At 34.6% G+C, this 23575-nt stretch overlaps 1 protein-coding gene across 4 annotated transcripts in view; it reads left to right on the top strand.

Annotated features, from left to right (window-relative positions):
- The first annotated feature begins 721 nt into the window (after positions 1 to 721).
- Positions 722 to 23575, top strand: part of RASAL2 (RAS protein activator like 2) — a 254269-nt gene continuing 231415 nt past the window's right edge. For 2 of the 4 annotated variants that reach the window (XM_010850123.1, XM_010850124.1), the window contains exon 1: positions 724 to 1857. In XM_010850123.1, the coding sequence (XP_010848425.1) occupies positions 1257 to 1857 (601 nt within the window). In that variant the 5' untranslated portion in view covers positions 724 to 1256. Of the gene's footprint in view, positions 1858 to 23575 lie in introns of all 4 variants that reach the window. The other 2 variants (XM_010850125.1, XM_010850127.1) reach the window with 2 other exon arrangements.

A 23575-nucleotide genomic window follows, 5' to 3' on the forward strand; every position in this document is an offset into this window, starting at 1 on the left:
TTTTCATTGTACATATTCTACAAATGGATGGTTTTTTAGTTTTCCATATGAAATCATCATCTTTTATGCAGCTTGCAAAGTGATCTGATTGCCATGTTTTATCTCTTTTATTGATGGTCTTAAGTCTGTCAGGCTTTCCATTTGAAACCCCTATTTTCAGGAGTTTATGAGCTGACAGTTGAAAAAAAAAATTAACCGGCAAAAAAACTTGGCATTCATGATCTTGGTTCAATATAAGGTACTTTGCTTTAATAAAATTTTAAGTAGTCAGCTCTTTTTTTTTTTTTTTTTTTTTTAGGTTGCAAATAGCACAAAGAGGAATAAAGGAATTTTTCTGGTTAAATAGATAGGGAATATTTTTCCAGACAACTTACCCCAATTAGATTTATAAAGCAAACTTTTCCCTTTTAGAAATCATTTAAGTATGTACTTTCCTGTGTTCCAGTTCCCACAAGATGTTGCCTTAAGATTTTCCTTTTCCTTTGCTATAGTTCATAGCAAGTATCCACTATCCCTTTTCTTTTTTCTGTCCACTTGTGCTTTTAAAATTCTCCCTAGTATGTTTACATTAAAAATGGCTTTATATTTTGGCATTCTTTTGTCCTTTCCCCCTCATCTTTGCAATGCCTCTTGCACAAAACTTTACCTATTGGTTGTAAAACAATATTAACTTTGAGAGAAGTTGTGGCATAAATAGCAAGAATTTTCTTGAAATGCCAACTTTAAAAACTATCCTGAAGAGCTGTCACTTAGAGAGCAGACTTTTAGGCAAGTTTTTTCTTCTTCTTCTGGAAAGTGTGTAAGTCAGCTTGAGTACTTTCACAATCCGTTTTTAACCCAATATCATTCACATAGTGAACACTTAACTGCTATTGGTCCCCAAAGGTGTCTGTGGGGTTTTTTTTGTTGCTTTTATTTCACTTCTCATTTTTAAAAAAAAAAAAAAAACCATTTCCTGAAAACTCAGTGCAGAAATGTAACCTACTGCAGGAAGTGAGATGATCTTCTTTTGCTGTATTCTGAAGATAATTTGCTTCAGACAGGAGATTTTTGGGTGCTTGCTGAAATTTTGGAGATCTGGGAAAATGGGGGTAATAACATGACACCAGTTCTTAAGCAGCAACATCTGCTGTGGTTCAAAGCCACACAAAGAAAGCTGTTTAAGCAGTTGAATATTTTGGACTGCACGGACAAGTGTGGTTCAACTGCAAAGACTGCAGAGCAAAAAATTTAAAGTTTCAAGAAGTTGTTAAAAAATGGAGTCATGGAAGATGAGCATCTTTAAGAGACAAACATCACCGTGTCCTCCAAGCTATCGAAGATCTTTGTCAGAACCTGCTTATGCACACTCAGAGATAGGAACAAGCTTAAAGAGTTATCCATGGCGTGGTCCAGTGAAAAGCAAGAGGAAGAAAAATGAACAGGCTGTTTCCAGTCTAGGAAAGCCACTGGGTGCTTATCGGTGGCAAACACACCACAGCTTAAGGTTGAAAGGGGACAAAAAGGAGCAATTGGAAAATAATAAAGGAGACTTGGATGAACCACCACAACAAGCAGTCCTGCCAAAGATGGTTGGGGATAATATTTCTTCCTCTGGCAATGAAGTCCTTGGGACATCAATGGAGAAGCAGAACCTGGTAAACACTCAGTCACTTCGGGTTCCATTCAGCAGATCTCTTTCAGAGCCAGAACCCCGCTCCAGTGTCAGATTTGTTAGACGGTGGCCAACTTCAGTGGGGTCAGTGGAGTCTGAGCAGCAGGGATATTTCATCCGTGGCATTTTCTCTACTCTTTCCAATGGCTTCTCCAGGATGCTGAGTCTAAAAGGAGGGTCAACCAGTGAGCCAGTAAGAGAAGGTATATTGTGATGAATAAGGGGGAAGAGGGATTTTAATTATTTGTGTTTTATAATGAATAAAACATCCTATTTGCTCATTATAAAATAATTTACTTAATTAGTGCAATTTTTAAAAAGTATTAAACTATTTTAGAAGCTCAATGAATGATAGTAATTAATAGTAAAAAATTGATTTAGAAGGAATTTTTTTATTATGTTATACTCTGAACTCTTAATTTTGGGGCCTGTGTAAAATTATTTGTTTTGGTTTGTCTTTTACCCTTTTTAATCCCATTGATCTACTTTTGTACATTAAATGCAGTTTAGAGGGAGAAAGTTTCAAATCATCTCCTTCTGACAAAGTTGAGAGTTAAAGAGAATTCCTTCTATTATCTCTTCATAAAAATTAACAAATGTTATTAGAGCTATTTAGAGCTGGATTGTATTGATAGCTTTTAATAGGTGGGACTTCTGATCTGCTCATGTCTTGGTAATACACAATTTGAAAATGGAAGGAAAAGATGCAAATCTTGAATATTTAGGTTACAAAATAGAAATTTGTGTTTGATTCATTTCAGGTAACAGAATTGTCAATATTTAAAATAAACTCAGGATTTGTTTATATTTTAAAATGTTTTATATTGATGATAGTGTTTTAAGCTACCAAAAGAAACCTTAAATTTTATTCTGATTGTTTTGGATGTGATTGAGCTTATCTGAGGAACTACTTCAATTATGAGTTAAGACTTGTTATTGATTTTTTTGTTTGTCTTATTTTTGAAAACCTTAATATACTGATAATATTTCTATTGAGTTGAGGTCATTTTTGGATATGCTCTTTCCGTTAGAAAACTTTATCTTCTCTTTAATTATGAGATTGACCACATCAGCAGAAGTTTGAATTCTTTCTAAAATTGTGGAAATTGTTGAATAATTTTCATACTAGAATACAGTTTAATTTCTTTAAAAATAATGTCAGTGAAAAATTGAGTAATTTTCCAAGTGTATTTGTGCCAAAAATTCAGTATGTCTCCTAAACCTTGTTTTCCCTTTAGATTTTCCTTTGCCCAGGGAGTTTTAATTATACTATTAAGGAAATATATTTTCGTCTTACTCTTGGTTTATAGATAATCACTGAAAGTAAAGTCTTTCTTGATGTGCCTCTATTAACATCCTGTTAAAATATTTTAGAGACTAAGTTATTGCATTTCCTTGGATACTAGTATGTCTGTTCCTTGCCAGGTGATCATAGGATGATCTAAGTAAAGGAGAATCAAAGGATAAGAGTTTAAAGGAAATTCTTAGAATCAGTGCCTCCCAGTAGTTAATGTGTATACATTTGATAAAAGAAATCTATTTTTGATGTTTGTATTTACAATCCTTTTTGGACTTTTGTACTTAACTTTCAGTTTTTAGCAATTTCACCAACCTGTTGGCAGCCCACTTATATGTGAAATCATCTGAGAATGTTTCCTAGCTTTTTATACACTTATGGTCTACTTAAAGTGACTTCCCTGGTGGCTCAGACGGTAAAGCATCTGTCTACAACGTGGGAGACCCGGGTTCGATCCCTGGGTCGGGAAGATCTCTGGAGAAAGAAATGGCAACCCCCTCCAGTACTCTGGCCTGGAAAATCCCATGGACGGAGGAGCCCGGTAGGCTACAGTCCATGGGGTCGCAGAGTCAGACGCGACTGAGCAACTAAACTGAAGTGATATAAACATTTTATATTTACTACTTCATAATATATTATACATTCTAATCATACAATAATTATGCAAATAGAGACATATTTGGAGTGAAAGGTACTACGCTAAGGGATTTCAGGTCCTAGAGGTAAAGCACAGAACATAGTGTTCCTACCTGTCAGATCAGCTGTTTTTATTTATCAGTTACTATGTATGGTATTTCCTGAGTGCTTCACAGGTGGAGAGTCAAGCTCTTAAAACAGAAGGATACTGTTTAATGCCAAAACTGGAGCTAATTCTTGTGTGTTGTTTAGTCCCTTATTCATGTCCCACTCTTGCAACCCCATGGACTGTAGCCTGCCAGGCTCCTCTGTCCATTGGATTTCCAAGGCAAGAATATTGGAGTGGGTTGCTATTTCCTTCTCCAGGGGATTGAACCTGCTTCTCCTTTATTAGCAGGCTCATTGCCAGATGGATTCTTTACTGCTGAGCCACCTGGGTAGAGATTTCTTTTTCTCTTTGGACTTATAGCTTCTGCCCAGCCTAGAGTCTACCCAAGTGGTTTTCTAAACTTCTGCAGTTGTGAACCTTTCTTTATTTCTCATTCTCCACAGGGGAAAGAATACAATTGGCCCAGGAGATCTGAATTCTCCTCCTATCTTATGCCAATTTGCACTTGTGAAATTTAATCTTAATTTCTCTTTATACTTTTGTGGCATAGTAATTTCTTTCTTACAAAGTAAAATTTGAAAATATGTAAATTATAGTTTATGTAGTATTTGTTCACAAATACTGTGTAAGTAGAACTTGTTCTTATCAGAGTTGCTATTATTATATTGTGGCAAGATGTGGGATTATTAGAATATAGATGTCTTTAAGAAAATCAATATTTTTAAAATTTGAAACCCACTAGTGTTTGTTACTTTTCTTGTTCCATATGAACTGCAATATATGAGAGGCATTAAATAATATAGCATGTATTTAAAGCATTTAAAGTAGTGTTTGGCACATAGCAGTTGTTTAGTACTTAATATATATATATTTATGTTGAGTTTTCATTTTTTGCAGTCAAAATGTTTTTTCCCTTTTTATTGAAGTATAGTTGATTTACTATATTCAGTATATATTTGATATTATTTCTATTAAGAAAGTAAAAATATGGGGATAGATAGTAATTTTTAAAAATAATGAGAAAGAGGATACCCCAATTATTGAATTCATTATAATTACAAAATGTAAATAAATTGTAATGTTCTCTTCTTAAATTCTGTGAGCCTGAACTTTTTCTGAGCATATGCATGTTCCGAGCATAAACAAGTAATAATTCCTTGTATCTAATAATAGCTAAATACAGAATCTTATGCTTAAAGGAATGGAATATACCATGCGTGCATGTGTGTTAAGTCACTTTAGTCATGCCTGACTCTTTGTGATGCTATGGACTGTAGCCTGCCAGGCTCCTCTGTCCATGGGATTCTCCATGATACTGGAGAATACTGGATACTCCAGAATACTGGAGTGGGTTGTCATGCCCTCCTTCAGAGGATCTTCCTGACCGGGGAATTGAATCCATGTCTCTTAAGTATCCTGCATTGACAGGTGGATTCTTTACCACTAACTCCACCTGGGAAGCCCTGAAATATACATACTCAGGATCAATACCAAATTAAAGAGATAAAAGCTTAAAGGTTTCACTACTCTACTGTGTTTAACCCTCCAGCTGTATAATATATATTCCTTTACCTGCTACAATATATAGATCAAATGATACAGTATAAAAAAAAACTAAGACTTGTGTTTCTTATAGCTAAAAATAGTTCCAGCTCTTTTGGGCCCATGTCTAATGATGTCACCATGCTTGAGATAGTGGAAGTAAATTGAAGCAACCAATAAAAGAGGATTAACTAAACAGATCAAATGAAAAAGATACCATATAGTCTTCATAACTGTTGGGCTTCCCACGTGGCCCAGTGGTAAAGAATCTGCTTGTCAATGCAGGAGGTGTAAGAGATGCAGGTTCAATCTCTGGGTTAGGAAGATCCCCCAGAGTAGTAAATGGAAACCGCTTCAATATTCTTGCCTGAAAAATTCCATGGACAGATTATAGTCCATGGGGTTGCAAAGAGTTGGACATGACTTAGCGACTAAACAACAATGGAGATTCCTTAAAAAACTAGGAATAAAACTACCATATGAGTCAGCAATCCCAGGACTGGGCAGGAAAGTGCACACACTCACACACACACGTGTGTGTGTGGTCAGGTAGCATTCATACACACACATGGTCAGATAGGATTCTTCTGAGGCTTCTTCAGCTTGTAGTCAGGGCTGTCTTCTTACTGTCTTCTCACTTGGCCTTTACTCTGTGCACAGGTGACTCTCTAGTCTCTTTTTTTTATAGGGACACCAGTCCCATTAGGTCAGGACCCCACATGGATAGAGGAGCGAGGTGGACTGCAGTCCATGGGGTCATACAGAGTCGGACATGACTGAGCAACAAACACACATACCACCCTTCTGACTTCATTTAACCTTAACTACTTCCTTAAAGGCTCATAGTCACACTGGGGCCTAGAGTTTCAACATATAAATAAACTTTAGGGTGACACAGTTCATTCCATATCACCAGGAAACAAAGGTCTCACAAATAATGAGGCCATTAATGCAATGTATTAGCAAAAATTCCAAAATATTATATAGCATAGTCAGATGTATGCTCAAACTTAATTTGTTATAAAGTTAAGTAACTTTAGAGAAAAATAGGCCATATCACTTTAAATTTATCTTATTTTTCTCTTTTATGTGTGTTTATTTTTGAAATGGTTATGAATGGTGTAAGTTATCTTCCTCCTTTTCTTTTAAGACTATTTCATTTACATTCCCATCTGCTGACCATTAACGAAAATGTTGAGGATATCGGACACTCTGGTACTATTATATTGAAATGTGGAAGAAGGCTCTACTGGACACTTCAGTTGTTTATATATTTTTCCCATTACAATTTTTCTTTATGGGTACATGCCTTACCCACCTTTTCCTGGTTTGTATTATTTCTTTGAGGGTATACCAGGGATGATTATACTGTGGAATACGATCATCTTGTATCTCATTATATATATTGTAAGATTTTCTGCTTGAAAGCTATAAAACATTAATAATGTCTACAACAATTTATGAGTACAATTTTCTCCCATAACTTTACCAGATTGGTAATTAAACCTTAGTTTATTATAGTTTTGTGTTTGACTCATAGCATAGGGTGAGGAAAAGGAAAAGATCTTTGGGGTTGGACTAGTGGCTTCACGATTTTACACGTGCTGCTGTCTGGTTATATGCCTGAGAAAGTCTCACATAACCTTTCTGAGCTTTCATTTTCTCATCAGTAAAGTGTGGGATGATGATAACTATCTAGTAGGCTTATTATAAATAGTAAGTGAAACAAGATGCCCAGTGCTTATTATATACTTAATTAATAAACACTTTTTATGGTTTTTGAAACATTTATTTTTATTTATTTTTGACTGCTCTGGGTCTTGTTGCTGTGTTTAGGCTTTCTCTAGTTACGGCGACCAGGAGCTGCTGTTCATGCAGTGCATGGGCTTCTGATTGTGGTGGCTTCTTTGGTTGCAACGCGTGGGCTCCAGGTGCACAGGCCTCAGTAGTTGTGGCGTGAGGCTCAGTACTTGTGGTGCTTGGGCTTAGTTGCCTCACAACATATGGGATCTTCCTGCACCAGGGATCAAACCCATGTCCCCTGCATTGGATTCTTAACCACTGGACCACCAGGAAGCCCAGTTTTTATGATTATTAGTTTAATAGGTATATAACATTATGATTATATTTTTATTAGTGAAGTGGTGCATTTTTCTATAAAATAGCTTATATTTGTAATATAATATTTGATTATTTTACAAGTAGACTTTCTTTTGTTTCTTTTGACTATCAAGTGGAATCTGAGTAGATGTAGCAGTATTTCATTTTTTTCAGTTATTCTGCATTGTAGGTTTTAAAATCATTTATATTTATCCCAAATATTTTGGTTTTCAAATAAAATTTCAGCAATTTAAAAGAGTTATTCAAACTCGAAAACATGCTTGTAATCCATCTTTGTTTCTTGATTTATGTAGAAAACTTAACATTAGTACAAATATGTTCTTATAGTTCATCATTTTAAAAATTTATTTTGGAAATGATTAATTATATTCTATCTGAGATAGATTTAGTTGTGTGAAATGAGATATAGAACTAAACAAATTATTTGTAACATTAATAACGGTTGTAACAAATTTCTGTCTTATGTGATTTCAGTATATATTTAAAATTTTTTTTATTAAAATTTTTAAATAGAAATATAGTTGATTTACAATGTTAGTTTCTGGTATAAAGCAGAGTGATTTCAGATATATATATTCTTTTTCATATTCTTTTCTATTGTGGTTTATTGCAGGATATTGAATATAATTCCCTGTGCTATACAGTAGTCTGAGTTCTATAAATAGTAGTTTGTATCTGCTAATCCCAGACTTTTCCTCCACTCCCTTTCCCCTTTGGTAACCATAAGTTTGCTTTCTTTGTCTGTGGGTCTGTTTCTGTTTTGTAAATAAGTTTATTTGTTATAGTGTAGATTCCACATATAAGTAATATCATACGGTGTTTGTCTTTCTCTTTCTGACTTGTGTCACTTCGTATGATCATCCCTAGGTCTGTCCTTGTCGCTGCAGATGGCATTATTTCATTCTTTTTCATGGCTTACTAGTATTCCACACAGTGGAATGACTACTACACACACACTACGTCTTCCTTATCCATTTTTCTGTTGATGGACGTTCAGTTTGCTTCCATGTCTTGGCTATTGTAAATAATACTGCTGTGAACATCGGGGTGTGTGTCTTTTTGAAATAGAGTTTTTGTCTTTTCTGGTTATGTGCCCAGGAGTGGGGTTGTTGGATCATATGGTAGCTCTATTTTTAGTTTTTTAAGGAACCTCAGTATTGTTTTCCATAGTGACTGCACCAGTTTATGTCCCACCAGCAGTGCTGGAGGGCTCCCTTTTCTCCACACCCCTCCAGCATTTGTTATCTGTAGACTTGAGTGATGGCCGTTTCGACCACTGTGACTTGGTACCTCATTGTAGTTTTGATTTGCATTTCTCTAATAACTAGTGATGTTGAGCATCTTTTCATTTGCCAAGTTGCCATCTGTATATTGTCTTTGGATAAATGTCTATTTAGGTCTTCTACCCATTTTTTGATTGGGTTGTTTGTTTTCTTTTGTTATTGAGTCATATGAGCTGTTTGTATATTTTGGATATTAAGCCCTTTTTGGTTGCATCATTTGTGAATACTTTCTCCCATAGGTTGTCTTTTCATTTTGTTAATTATTTCCTTTAGTGTGAAAAAATTTGCAAGTTTGATTAGATCCCATTTGTTTATTTTTGCTTATTTCTATTGCCTTGGGAGACTAACTTAAAACATTGGTACAATTTATGTCAGAGAATGTTTTGCCTATGTTTTCTTCTAGGAGTTTTATGGCATCATGTCTTATATTTAAGTCTTTAAGCCATTTTGAGTTGTTTATTGTGTATGGTGTTAAGGGAGTGTTCTAACTTCATTGATTTACATGGGGCTGTCCAGCATTTCCAATACCACTTGCTGAACAGACTATTTTTTCTTCATTATATATCCTTACCTCTTTTGTCAAAGATTAATTGCCCATAGGTATCTGGATTTCTTTCTGGACTCTGGATTCTGTTTTTTTGATCTATATGTCTGTTTTGCTGCCAATACCACACTGCTTTGATTACTATAACTTTATAGCATTGTCTAAGTCTGGTAGGGTTATGCCTATACTTTTGTTCTTTTTTCTCAGGATTGCTTTGGCAATTCTGGGTCTTTATGGCTCCATACAAATTTTAGGATTTTTTTGTTATAGTTCTGTGAAAAGTGGCATGGGTATTTTGATAGAGATAGTGTTAAATCTATAGAATTCTTTGGGTTGTATAGCCATTTTAACAATATTAATTCTTCCAATCCAAGAGCAATAGGATGTTGTTCCATTTTTTGAATCATTTTCAGTTTGCATAAGCAGTGTTTTGTAGTTCTCAGCATTATAAGTCACTCATTCCTTGGTCAGATTTATTCCTAAATAATTTATTTTTTCAATGTGACTTTAAAAGGGATTCTTTACTTTTCCTTTTTTGATATTTCATTGTTAGCGTAAGGAAATGCAACAGATTTCTACATGTTACTCTTGTATCCTGCTACCTTGCTGAATTGAAACCACTATCAATTCTAGTGGTTTCTGTGTGGAAGCTTTAGGGTTTTCTATATCTAGAATGTCATCTGCATATAATGATAGTTTTACCTCTTTTCTTCCGATTTTGATGCCTTTTATTACTTTTTTCTTATCTGATTGCTATGGCTAGAACTTTCAATGTTATGTTGAATAGAAGTGTGAGAGTGGACATCCTTGTCTTGTTCCAGATTTTAGCAAAAAGGCTTTCAACTTTTTACTGTTGAGTATTATGTAGGCTATAGGTTTGTCATAAATAACTTTTATTATATTGAGATATGTTCCTTGTATACTCTTTTCTGTAAGAGTTTTAAATTATGAGTGGATGTTGAATTTTATCAAATGCTTTTTCTGTATCTTTTGAGTCAATCATGTGACTTTTGTCTTTTCTTTTGTTGATGTGGTGTGACACATTAATTGATTTGTGTATGTTGAACCATCCTTTTGACCCTGGGATGAATCCAACTTGATCATGGTGTATGGTCTTTTTTTATGTGTTGTTGGATTCAGTTTGCTAATGTTTTGTTGAGAATCTTTGCATCTGTATTCATTAAAGATGCTGACTTGTAATTTTGTTTTATGGTGGTGTTTTGGTTTAAAATATTTGGAATGTCTTTATGTCTATTTTAAATGTTCTCTGCAGTTTCTCTTATTTCACAGATTTTTCTATTTCTAAAAGCAATGTTTTTTCCTCCAAAATGAAATAGTCTTTTCTCCAATTATGAAAGTTTAAAAAAAACTCTTTAAAAAATTTGTACATAACATACCTGATTCTTTATTTTCTTTTCAATAAACTAGAGTTAGTATTTCAAACATCATGAAATTGTTATAGGGATTAAATCAGATAGTATGTGTCAAGCACTTTTAACTACTTTTTAGTAAGAGCTCAATTAATGATAGCTTTAAAATAATAATAATGCTGTGTGTTCATGAAGATACACCCTGAAATCTTTTTGTATTAGACTGAAAAAATGTTCCAGTCTTAATTATATGTTTATAAATCAATTTTGTCTAAATGTTATTTTCTAAATGTGTTCTTGGGACTTCCCTCATAACTCAGTTAGTAAAGAATCTGCCTGCAATGCAAGAATCTGCCTGTGATGCAGGAGACCCAGGTTCAATTCCTGGATCTGGAAGATCCCCTGGAGAAGGAAATGGCAACCCACTCCGTTATTCTTGCCTGGAAAATCCCATGGACAGAGGAGCCTGGTGGGCTACGACCATGGGGTTGCAAGAGTCGGACACGACTTAGCGATTAAGCCACCAAATATGTTCTCAGATTATGGGAATACTTTAAGTTCTGATTTGTTGTTTAATCAACAGAACTATCACAGTTTTTTACAGTATGTAGTTTTCCCACCCAAGAGCACCATGTATGTGTGTTTGTGTCTACAAACTTCCATTTGTTCTTGACTTCTTTAATTTTTTTCATTGATAAGAAAAAACCTGCAAATATTTTTATACTTGTGATTGGGCCCTGTTTTTATTGCATATATTACAGTTAATTTTAAAGATGGTAAGGAAGTACCTTGATATTTGTACTGAGCTATAGTTTATTACTGATTGATTATCTGGTATTTAAAATCACCTTATTTTAGAAGCAGAATATTTTAATGGAAAGATTGGTCTTTTCATTAAAGACATAAAAGACCTTTTTTAAAACTCTTTTTATGTCATCTGTTTATTTGCCAAGTAATTCTTTGTGAGTTTATATTTGACTTTTTTGAGCCTGACCTTCCTCATATTTAAAGTAAGGATATTTTTGTGTATTGAAAGATTATTAAAAAGAAACATAATATAGTTGTCAAGAATCAAAGGTTTTCTTTAGAGATATTTGGGATTTAAACATGGCTTTAAAGAGAATGATTAAGGGAGACCCTTAAAGAGAATGATTAACACCAACTTCAGTATTTACCTTTGCCGGGGAGAACTGAGGAGACATGAAGGGAAGGAGTACATAGGTTGATGTAAGTTACTGGCATTATTTTCATTAAGGGTGGAATTACGGTTTTACAGATATTTATTGCAGTACAAATAAGAAGATGAACGAATTGATTAATTTACAAATCAGGCCATGCATAACCCCTTACTGATAATAGGTCATGAATGAAGAATGATAATTAAAGTGATTAAAGCATTTTAAACTTCTGTCTCTATCACTCATTAGTTAATTCAGCAAATTATTTTCTCTCTCTTTCTCTCTCTCTAAGCCTCAGTTTCTTCAATTGTAAGATTGAGCAATACATTCTTTGTAGGCTGTTGTGAAGATTAAATGAAAGAGGATGTGTTATGTCCATAGCATGGGCTTGTCAGGTAGTAAGAACTCAATAGAAGTTAATACCCAGTGGTGTGTTGAAGCCAACCATGCAAAAGCCAGTTTTGTGCATCTATTCCCAATTCCCATAGTGACATTGCAGTCGTAGCTTAAAATTGGCCATGGTTGGACTGTTTAAAGTCCAGAAATATTACAAATCAAAGAAGAGTGGTGGTTGGAGTAGGGGTGGATGGATATGTTTCAGGAGCTGCAGTGTTAAATGTTTAGCAACAACCACTGGTAACTCCTGTTATTATATAAGTATTTAGAGTCAATAACTAGTATTATTACAGAAAACATGATTTTGATTCTAGATTTAAATATGGTTTTTCTTACATTAAGAACTTTTATATTTGATATTTTAGAGTATCAATTTAAGTTGAATACTGAATTAAATGCCTTATTGTCATCTATTGAGTTTTTTTTTTAATCATTCTTTTTCCATTATTTCACTAGCATCGAATATCTAGGATAACCTATGTATGGTCAATACCTCATTTGAAGTATTTTTTGCTGAGGTGTGCTAGCACTTTTTTTTTTAGTAAGTCATCTGTAACTTTGTTTCTGTCTTTGAGGTTGCACAGTAATTTTTTTTTAAATTTTATTTTGAGTGAAGTATGCATTCCATTTTAGCCCCTTCAATAAAATGTAATCTTTTGCTGAATATTAGAGTGATAAAATACTTTCAAAATTATCTCTAGTGAATTCATTCATTCACTAATTATTTAGTGATTTTTTTGAAAAAGATGATTTAATATTTTGCATTCACTATTATTGATAATTGTTTTACTGCGTCTTGTTTTATTTTAGTGCTCTCAACTTTTAAATTATTTTCACATGGATTTTCAGTATATGTATATGTGCTGAGTAAAATAACCTCCAACATTAATAAGATTTATATTTATTTTTGCCTCATACTTATTGATTATACCTAATAATTAGCTGAATTTGTATTAGTAAGTAAATTAATTGATATAAATTCAGATAATTATTAGGTATAGTCAATAAAAGGAACTCACTTGAATATTTTCATTTATTTCACTCATAGAATTTGTATGAAAGTCTTCAATTAATTCATTCTTTTTTAAAAAAGTATTTTTTATTGAAGTATAGCTGATTTACAGTGTTGTGTTAATGCTATACAACAAAGTGATTCAGTTACACATATGCATACAGTCTTTTTTTCCCAATCTATTCTTGAAAGTAGAATTTTCTTTTCCTTTTTTTCTCATGCTTGAATGATCAAATTTCACTCTTTCCATGTGGTTATGTAATTTCTGAGCAGTCTGAATAATAAAATGAAAAAAATATGTGCTTTATATGCAAAGACTTTCCTTAACAAACAATTGGTTTGATTTTCTTATCTTAAAGTAATTTAGCTTAAATTAATCAAGTTATTAAGTAAATCAATAAATTTATATGAGAGAGCCAATATATTAATAAATAAAATTTCCTGGCTGTTTATTTATTTATCTAAAATATCCTAGTGCTTTTTCCAAAAAAAAAAGATTATTTAGCTGTTATCTCACCCTCTCCTGGCTGCCGGTATCTTTTTTCATGCTCATTTTCTAGAAATTTAAGTTGTTGTTCAGTCACTCAGTTGTGTCCGACTCTTTGTGACCCTGTGGACCTCAGCACGCCCGGCTTCCCCGTCCTTCACCATCTCCTGGAGCTTGCTCAGACTCATGTCCATTGAGTTGGTGATGCCATCCAACCATCTCCTCCTCTGTCATCCCCTCCTCCTCCTGCCTTCAATTTTCCTGGCCTCAGAGTCTTTTCTAATGAGTTGGTTCTTCGCATCAGGTGGCCAAAGTATTGGAGCTTCAGCTTCAGCATCAGTCCTTCCAATGAATAATTCAGGCTTGATTTCCTTTAGGATGGACTAGTTTGATCTCCTTGCTCAAACACGTGAATTCTTTGGCACTCAGCCTTCTTTGCGGTCTGACTCGCACATCCGTTCATAACTATTGGAAAAACCATAGCTTTGACTATAACGTCTCTGCTTTTTAAGACACTGTCTAGGTTTGTCATAGCTTTTCTTCCAAGGAGTGAGTGTCTTAATTTCATGGCTGCAGTCTCCATCTGTTTCCATTGTTTCCCCATCCATTTGCCATGTAGTGATGGGACCAGATGCCATGATCTTAGTTTTTTGAATGTTGAGCTTTAAGCCAACTTTTTCACTCTCCTCTTTTACCTTCATCAAGAGTCTCTTTAGTTCCTCTTTGCTTTCTGCCATAAGGGTGGTATCGTCTGCATATCTGAGGTTATTGATATTTCTCCCAGCAATCTTGATTCCAGCTTGTGCTTCATCCAGCCTGGCATTTTGCATGATGTACTCTGCATATAAGTTAAATAAGCAGGGTGACAGTATACAGTCTTGATCTACTCCTTTCCCAATTTTGAACCAGTCCGTTGTTCCATGTCCAGTTCTAACTGTTGTTTCTGGACCTGCATACAGGTTTCTCAGAAGACTGTTAAGGTGGTCTGGTATTCCCATCTCTTTAAGAATTTTCCACAGTTTGTTGTGATCCACACAGTCAAAGGCTTTAGCATAGTCAAGCAGAAGTAGATGTTTTTCCAGAACTCTCTTGCTTTTTTCGATGATCCAACGGCTGTTGGCAATTTGATCTGGTTCCTCTGCCTTTTCTAAATCCAGTTTGAACATCTGGGAGTTCTCAGTTCATGTTCTGTTGAAGCCTAGCTTGGAGAATTTGAGCATTACTTTGCTAGCATGTGCAATGAGTGCAATCGTGTGGTAGTTTGAACATTCTTTGGCGTTGCCCTTCTTTGGATTGGAATGAAAACTGACCTGTTCCAGTCCTGTGGCCACTGCTGAGTTTTCCAAATTTGCTGACATATTGAGTACAGCACTTTAACAGCTTCATCTTTTAGGATTTGAAATAGTTTTTTAGGCTACACCTAATAATCTTAGGTGTAGCTAACCTGAGCTATCTAAATATAGGAAAAGTGAAGTCGCTCAGTCATGTCTGACTCTTTGTGACCCCATGGACAGTAGCCAACCAGGCTCCTCCGTCCATGGGATTTTCCAGGCAAGAATACTGGAGTGGGTTGCCATTTCCTTCTAGGATTGTATCTATTCATAGGTATGTAATTTCAACCTGTCTCTCAGTGTTAGAATTTGTTGTTAGTCTCAGTTTCCAAAATCAGAGATTCTAGTTTTGCACATATGCTGAGAACTAGTAGAATTCTCAATAACCATTCTAAAACTTGCCTAGTCATCCAAGTAAAACATTTTTTTACTGTAGTTGCAGTGGGGTCATTTTTTGTTTCTCAAGCCTATAAAGACTAGCAATTCCTTGGTTTTCAGTTGCTCATGGTTTTCTGATGATGTCTTAATAAGCAGAGTAAAGGAAAAAGAGAAAAAAAATCAGAGAAGATTTCATTTTAAATATTATGATTACTAGTTTATTTCACTTTTGGAACTTTATGTTGTGACTTGCAACAAACATTAGGCATCTCTGGCATTTAGGCTGGAGCAAAATTAACCTGTGACTTTTTATATTGGGGTCTGATACCTTAAAGTACCTGGATCCAGATCTTTCTTTTTTATGGACTCCATTTTTTCTTCATCACCAGCTGTTGAGGATGCTACAGAAAGGAATATAGCCCATTATTCATACTCCACACTAGTTTACAACTTAGTGAAGAGGCAGACGTGTAAACAGATAAATAGCAGTCCTTGAGAAGATGTCATTTGAAAGAGATTTGGATTAATGAAAAGTCTCCCATGTTAATAAAGGAGTTAGAGGTGTTCTAGACGGAGAGGACAGTGTGAAGGCCAGGAGTGCATCTAGGGAATGGTGAGAAGTTCACAAAGTAAAAAGTGTAGAGGGTTTGAAGATGAGAAGATGTGACTGGGAATGAAAAGTGAATGGAGGGTCCGTGTTTGGAGAATTCTCTGCCAAGTACCAAGCTAAAGTTTTAATAGAGATTTTAAAGCAGGAGATAAGCTTTGTATTTTAGGAAGATAATTTCATGTTAGCATGCAGGGAGGACTGTGATGGAGAGATTCAATTAAGCTGTGCCAGAGTGAGATGTGATAAAAGCCTGAATTAAAGTATTGATAATGATTGAGGGTAGAGACTTAAAAATTCTTTTTTGATGTAGATTGACAATTCGAAGAATAATTCAGAAGGCAAATAGGAATCTGTAATAGGTTTTGTAGATTTAGAACACAGTGACCCCGCTAACCAAGTTTGAGAATAAAGATGTAGAACAAGTTCATAGGGGAAGGCAATAGACATGTGCTGAGTATTTTCTATTTGCTCAGTTTTCCAGCCTCTGGGAACTTTCTGTGTATTTATTTGGTTTAATCCTCTGAATAATCTTGTGAGGTAATTATTCTCATTTTAAAAGTAAGGAAGTAGAAGTTCAGAAAATCTAAGTTACTTCCCTTAGACTACACAGCTAGTAATGGTGGTTCCAGGTCTCTCTGACTCCAAGCCGCTCTTCTCACCCTCCATTTTGCAGTCCTCTTTGAGCCTGTGATGTTTGAGTGGTTTGCAAGAACGTGGGAATAGCTGTCCAGTGAACACTGAGGAATAAAGGGGCTTGAGTTCCAAAGCAGAGACCAGGTCCCATATGAAGACATACATGGACATTGACCTCACTGGAGAGGATGCAGTCAATCCTCTGAGTAGTGGAGGTTGTAGTGTGAGGGTAATGAGTGTGTCAAGACTAGCACCCTGACCTTGGCACATCTGGCCATCTAACTCCAGGCTAACCAGAGTCTCTTAGAAGAGCCACTCAACTTTTATGATTATAGACTTGAAGTTAACTCATGGTGGCAAGTTTAACATTCTTACTTTCATGCATACCATGTTTATCAATATTTAATAGCTTTATTGAGATATAATCCACATACCATACGAATTCCTCATTTAAAATTACAGCTCAGTTGTTTTTTTTTTTTTTTGAATTACGGTAATATATACATACCCTAAAGGTAACCATTTTAAGACTTTAAATATTTTATTTATTTTTAAACATCTTAAAATTTGGAGTTCAGTAGAATTAAGTACATTTGCATTGTACACCCATCATCACCTTTGATCTCATAGTAGTTCATCTTCCCAAACTGAAACTCTGTGTCCATTAATAAATACCTCCTCATTCTTCTCTCTCCCCAGCCCCTGAACACATACCATTCTCCTTTCTGTCTCAATGAATTTGACTAGGCATTTCATACAAGTGGAATTACACAATATTTGCCCTTTTGTACAATTTAGTTGTTTTTAGTATATTCACAGTGTTTTGTAACCACACTGCTCAAATTTATAACACTGAAAAGAAACCCTGTACCTATTAGCAGTCACTTTCCAATTTGCCCCTAACCACTAATGTTCTTTGTGTCTATAAATTTGCCTTTAGATTTGATATAAATGGAATCATTCAATATATGACTTTTTCTGTAGGGCCTCTTTTAGTTAGCATAATGTTTTCACGGTTCATCTATGTTGTAGCATCTATCAACCCTTCTTTGTATGACTGAATAATATTCTCTTATATGGAAAATCACATTTTGTTAAATGTATTCATCAGTTGATGGACATTGAATTTTTTTAGGGGGGATATTATGAATTATGCTGCATTGAACATTCATGAACAAGTTTCTATGTGGACATGTTTTCATTTCTCTTGGGTATTTGCCCTTCTATTTTGTAAAGGACATACCTTTCATCCAAAATAATGGGTTGATGTTTTGAGACCTTAAGTCACATTTAAGTTTTCCATCTGTTAGTCTAAACATGTAATAGTTTTGCCGTTTTATTTGTGTTTTATATCTATATATTTCTTTAGTAAACATTTGTATAAGGTATTTATAAGATTTTAGTCTTACTTGAATACATGCAGTAATTGGCAATTTCCTACACCTGTAATAAAAACATAAACATAAATATGTTTTTAGTTTTCTGTGATCTAGAGTTTCCTACTGGTAGCTTAACTGTAATGAACATGGCGATTTGTCTTCATTGCCAGGATGATTGTCATATTTTTATCTGCCTGAGGCAGTTTTCATTAAATTTCTCACACTCAAGGCTGCTATATCTTTGTGAGGAAGCAAGGAGAAGAGTAAGATGAGTAATGACTGAATATATGATTATGCAACCTTATCCATATGAGTATACAGGTTCTCAGTGACTGAGCTTTAGTCAGTAAACCACAGGCATTTTTCCTGTCATTCTCTTGTGAATTTTCTCATCGAGATATCCTTAGTATTTTTTTTTCTCTTAGTTTATACTTTCTGGTTTTGAAGATGATAATTTATTCATTTGCCTTTACAAAACAGAAATCCTGTGTTGTGCCCATGTTTTTAGACACTGTCACCAAAATGTCAAAGTAGTTTGAAACTTAAGGGATACCAATTCATTTATAACTTAGCACAGTATATAACCATAACTGTGGTGAAAATAAAGGGTATTTTTGAAAGCTATGTGTGTGGTTTGTTGTTCTGGAGAAGAGTGGTATCTGGTGGTTAGAACATATGAGTTGTTGTCAGCGTTTGTGGGTTTATTCTAAGATCCAAGCTTTTTTTTTTTTTTTTTAAAGAGATACAGAGTCTGTCCTTGGTATATGTTTAGTATGGTGCTTTATACCCTACATACATTGTAACTAGTAAAAATTTTATACTATTGACAGAATAATATACAAGAGATTAAGTATAGGTAAAACAATGATAGCTGTCATGCATACTTTGTGATTCCATTCTTTAACCTTTCTTCCAGAAAACCATGTTTAATATTCCTAGGTAGTATTAATAGTATCTTAAGCAACTTATAATGAATATTTTAAATCTAAGTGTTTAGACATTACTCTCTCCATAAGGGACTGCTCAGAGCTGTACCTGGTGGAACACATCTATTTCACGGTATCACTTGCCAGAATTTCATAGTAAGAAGCCTGCTTTAAGATTGTATGATGTTTCTAATATGTGAAGAATAGGCACTGACATTCTAGCACTAAAGTTTTGTTTACCTCCATTCTCTTAACCGTATCCTAAGCCAAGGGTTTTAAAAAATAAGCCTTCTTATAATATTATTAGTCCTTAAACTGGATGGAGGTGTTGTGCCGTTAATATAATAAAGATCTCTTCCTAGATTATTAAAAAGAGACAAATGACATTAAAATGTTTTTCAGTTTAAACATTTTTAATAAATATTTCTTAATATTTTGGTACCTGGAATAGTCTGTAATAACAACAAAATATTTGACTCAAATTTCTCTATTTGATTATTTTATATTTAGTATCAGTGATTGAGTTGCTTTTCTTCCTGTGATTTAACTTTAGGGTTTGGCCTTTCCCTAATATTTTATGAACACCTGTTGTCCACAGTGAACAGGTGTTGGTTGCGAGTAGAAGTTGTGATTGTAACTAGTTTATTAATCCTCTTTAGCCTTTATCCCAATTTATTGGATTGACAGTTATGCCTCAGAATTTGCTGTTAGTCCCTAGATTGAGACTGTATATCTTTGAATAATGTTTTCTGGTACCTGTTCTCTGTGGAATTCTAAAGTGTATCATTTAGTTCAGCCAAAAGGAACTTAATATTTTCTTGTGAATCCCATCTTTTCTGAAGCTCAGTGTTCATCACAGTTTTGTTTTGTTTTTTTGACCAATGAGGAATATTCATTTAAACAGTATTAATGGACCCATTTTTGTTAGTTTTAGACGTTTTTCTTTTTCAACATTAGACTACTTTGAATATTAGATCCAAGGAACTTTTTATCCAAGAGTAGGTAGTATTAGAAAAATATCACTTAATATAAATTGTGTAAAGCAGTTGCCAAAATTTCATACTAAATAATCCATATGTATATGTATGGAGAGGGAGCTAGAAGATGGCTAAGAATTTTATTTTTATAAAATAGGAAATCTAAATTTTGAAAATAAACTTTTTAACCTTTTAATCAAAATTTAGATTTTAATGGCAATTATGAACTAATTGTTAAAGAGCTAAATGTAAACTTTTGTTTAGAGTCTTTTTTCTGAACAAAATTGTGTGATAACAAGTTATGACATCCTTTTTCAAATTTTGCTTTCTCTGCACGACTACTACAGTGTTTTTAAAAAAAAATCATTAGAAGAGTTTGTTAGTTCTTTCAAGACTCCTTTTAAAATTTATACCTATTTCAATTTATTGGAAAACTAAGCTCTTCTGTTATATCCTGTTGCTGCATTGTTCTAATTTAGTAAAACTGTTTTAAAATTAAAATGTAGGACATAAAGCACAGAGAAAAATTATGGAGAAAGAATAAATAAATTGCAATTTTAAAATAAAATTTAAAAGTAGGATGAATTTATGAATACACCAGTATATGTAGGTGTTGATAATCATGTTTTCTTCCAGAGTGCTGTGTATTTAATATTTAGAACTTATATTGGCTCAGATAGTAAAGAATTTACCTACAATGCAGGGGACTCAAGTTCAGTCCCTGGGCCAGGAAGATTCCCTGGAGAAGGGAATGCCAACCCACTGCAGTATTCTTGCCTGGGAAATCCCATAGACAGTGGTGTCTCGAAGGCTATAGTTCAGGGGATTGGTAAGAGGCAGACACGCTGAGCGACTAACACTTAGTTACTTAAAGGAGTATTATTGATATAAATCTTGTTTGTTCTTGGTGTAAAATGTAGAGAGAGAGAAGTGAAGTTGCTCGGTCGTCTCCGAATCTTTGCGACCCTGTGAACTGTAGCTTGCCAGGTTCCTCTGTCCATGGGATTTTCCAGGCAAGTATACTGGACTGGGTTGCCATTTCCTTCTCCAGGGGATTATCCCAACATAGGGATCGAACCCAGGTCTCCTGCATTGCAGGCAGACTCCTTACCGGCTGAGCCACAAGGGAAGTCCATAAAATGCAGAGTGTTGAGTAAGTGTATTAAATACTCTGTGCAGATATCAAAAGATCTCATAGCTGTATTGCAACAAAAGTACTATATATTTTAGGGATTCCTTGTAGCTCTCAAACCCTTTCACATGTGTCATTTGACAATAAGTACATTGTGGAGAAAGTAGCAAGTTTACTTTATATATGGGGAGAACTGCTTTTATGTGGAGATAAGTATTATATTTCCAGGAAGCAGCTCTTTTCTCTTTTAAGATGGCTGTGGATTTAGAGGTGAGAAGTGGGAGGCCCTGATAGTTAGACCTGAATCCTCCATCAATCTGATATTTCTATCCTTCTATGTTTGTATTAACTAGAATAAGTCGAGAGTTGATGGTGAGTGAGATTCAGTAAACTTTATTAATACCTTCACTTCCTCTGCCAGAGAAGGATGACCAAGGATTGCACTGAGAAAAGTGAGAGGATAGCAGGCAGCCTCCTAAGTTATCACTGCAGTATCTTGGGTAGCTTTAGTCTTCATTTGGTTAACTGCTAAATGCAGATAATAGTGCAGATGAGTTCTTCTCTCCACCCCTGTCACATATATACATATACAGAGAGGTACATGCAGAGGCTACAATTGGGCTGCTTTGTTTGGAAAGTTCTTTCCATATGAAGATTTTATGTTCTTTTGCTATGGTGTTTACTTTTAGCTGTCTCCTCAGTTCAACTGGTCACTCATTCATTGAGCACTATTCAAGCACCAGGATAGAGAACTGCCTTATTTCACCCACAGATTTGTTTCTTGATTTGTTCATGGTGTTTTTGAGTGTATCCCTTTGCATAGTCTTTTTAGTGGTTGCCCTAGAACAAGGGTTTACAACCCCCAGGCCATGGACCAGTACAAGTTCGTGGCCTGTTAGGAACCAGCTACACAGCAGGAGGTGAGCAGCAAGCAAAACAGAAACCTTCTGCCACCCCATGGTCTGTGGAAAATTGTCTTCCATGAAACCAGCCCCTGGTGCCAACAAAGTTTGGGGACCTCTTCTCTAGAAGTGTTACAATATTCATATGTAACATCACAGTTTACTGGTATCAACATTTTACCGCTTTGAGTAAAGTGTGGAAATCTTACTTCCATTTAGGCCCCTCCGCTTTAAAATATCATTGTCTTGCATATCAGATGGTATCATAATTTTTGTTTCAATTATATTTATAAAACTCATGGGGATAGAATATGATGCATCTTCATATTTCTGTATTTTCCATTTTTTCTTATTTCCCAGTGCTCTAAAATTCTTTCTTTTAACATTTCCTTTCTGTTTGAAGAACCCTCTTTTGCTGCTCTTTAAAGATAGGTATGCTAGTGATTTTCAGTTTTCTTTCATCTGTGAGAAATGAGTTTATTTCCCTTTCATTTCTGAAGGATAGTTTCACCAGATATAGAATTTGCAATTGACAGTTCTTTACTTTCAGTACTTGAAAAATTTGTCCTACTTCCTTCTGGTCTCTGTCGTTTCAGATGAGAAATCCACTGTCATTTTAATCGGTGTTCTCCTATAGATAATAGTCATTTTTCTCTGGGCACTTTAAGTATTTCTTCTTTGTCTTTAGTTTTCAGAAGTTTAATTATGATGTGTCTTATCTTGGATTTTTTTTTTTTTTTAATTTATCCTGTTTGGATTCATTTAACTTGAATCTATAGGCTTTTGTCTTCTCCTGTCCTTTGGGAGGTCTTCAGCCATTGTTTCTTCAAATATTCTTTTATCCCTATTCTTCTGTCCTCACTTGGGACCCTAATGATATGAATATTAGATCTTTAGATGTAGTCTTACAGGTCTTTATTCCTTTAAATTATTTTTTTTCTATTTTATGTCTGTTGCTTATATTCAGTAAATTATGTTCATCTGTTCTCAAGTTTGCTGATTCTGTCTTCTGTCGTATCCATTCTACTATTGAGCTAGTCTAGTGAGATTTTTTATTTGTTGCTGTATTTTTCAGTTCTGTAATTTCCTTGTGGTTTTTTAAAGAGAATTTTGATTTCTTTGCTGAGATCTTCTCAGCAAAGATTTTCTTAATTTGTTCTAAGAGAATTTTTAATTGTTTGCAAAGTATTTTATGATGGCTACTTTAAATTCCTTCCCGGATAATTTCAACATCTGATTCATCTCAGTTGATTTTCTTTTTATATTCAAGTTTTAGTATTCCTGTTTCTTGGTATGATGGATGACTTTTTTTTTTTTTTTTTAATTGAATCTTGAACATTTGGCTGCTTTATTAGGAGACTCTGGGTCCTATTTATATCTTTTATTTTAACCAGCAGTTACCCTATTTAGGTTTACCATGTAGTTATAGGCCTACCATTGAGGGGCACGGTTCCAATGACAATTTAATTTTCAAGTCCTTTGCAGCACTATTTTGGTCTACTTGCTTTATCTGGGCCTCTTACTGGTCCCTGCTAGTGCTAGTTGGGAAGAGTGGAATGAGCTTCCCTAGAATAGGCCATCTGTGCTTCTAGAAGAGAGAAGGAAATCTCCAGGCCATGGGTACAAAGAGACTTCCTGGGCTGGGCTGCTATGGTGGGATCCTTCTGTCTGGAAACTA

Source organism: Bison bison, unplaced genomic scaffold (assembly GCF_000754665.1).
Source record: "Bison bison bison isolate TAMUID 2011002044 unplaced genomic scaffold, Bison_UMD1.0 scf7180017864289, whole genome shotgun sequence".
NCBI lineage: Eukaryota > Metazoa > Chordata > Mammalia > Artiodactyla > Bovidae > Bison > Bison bison.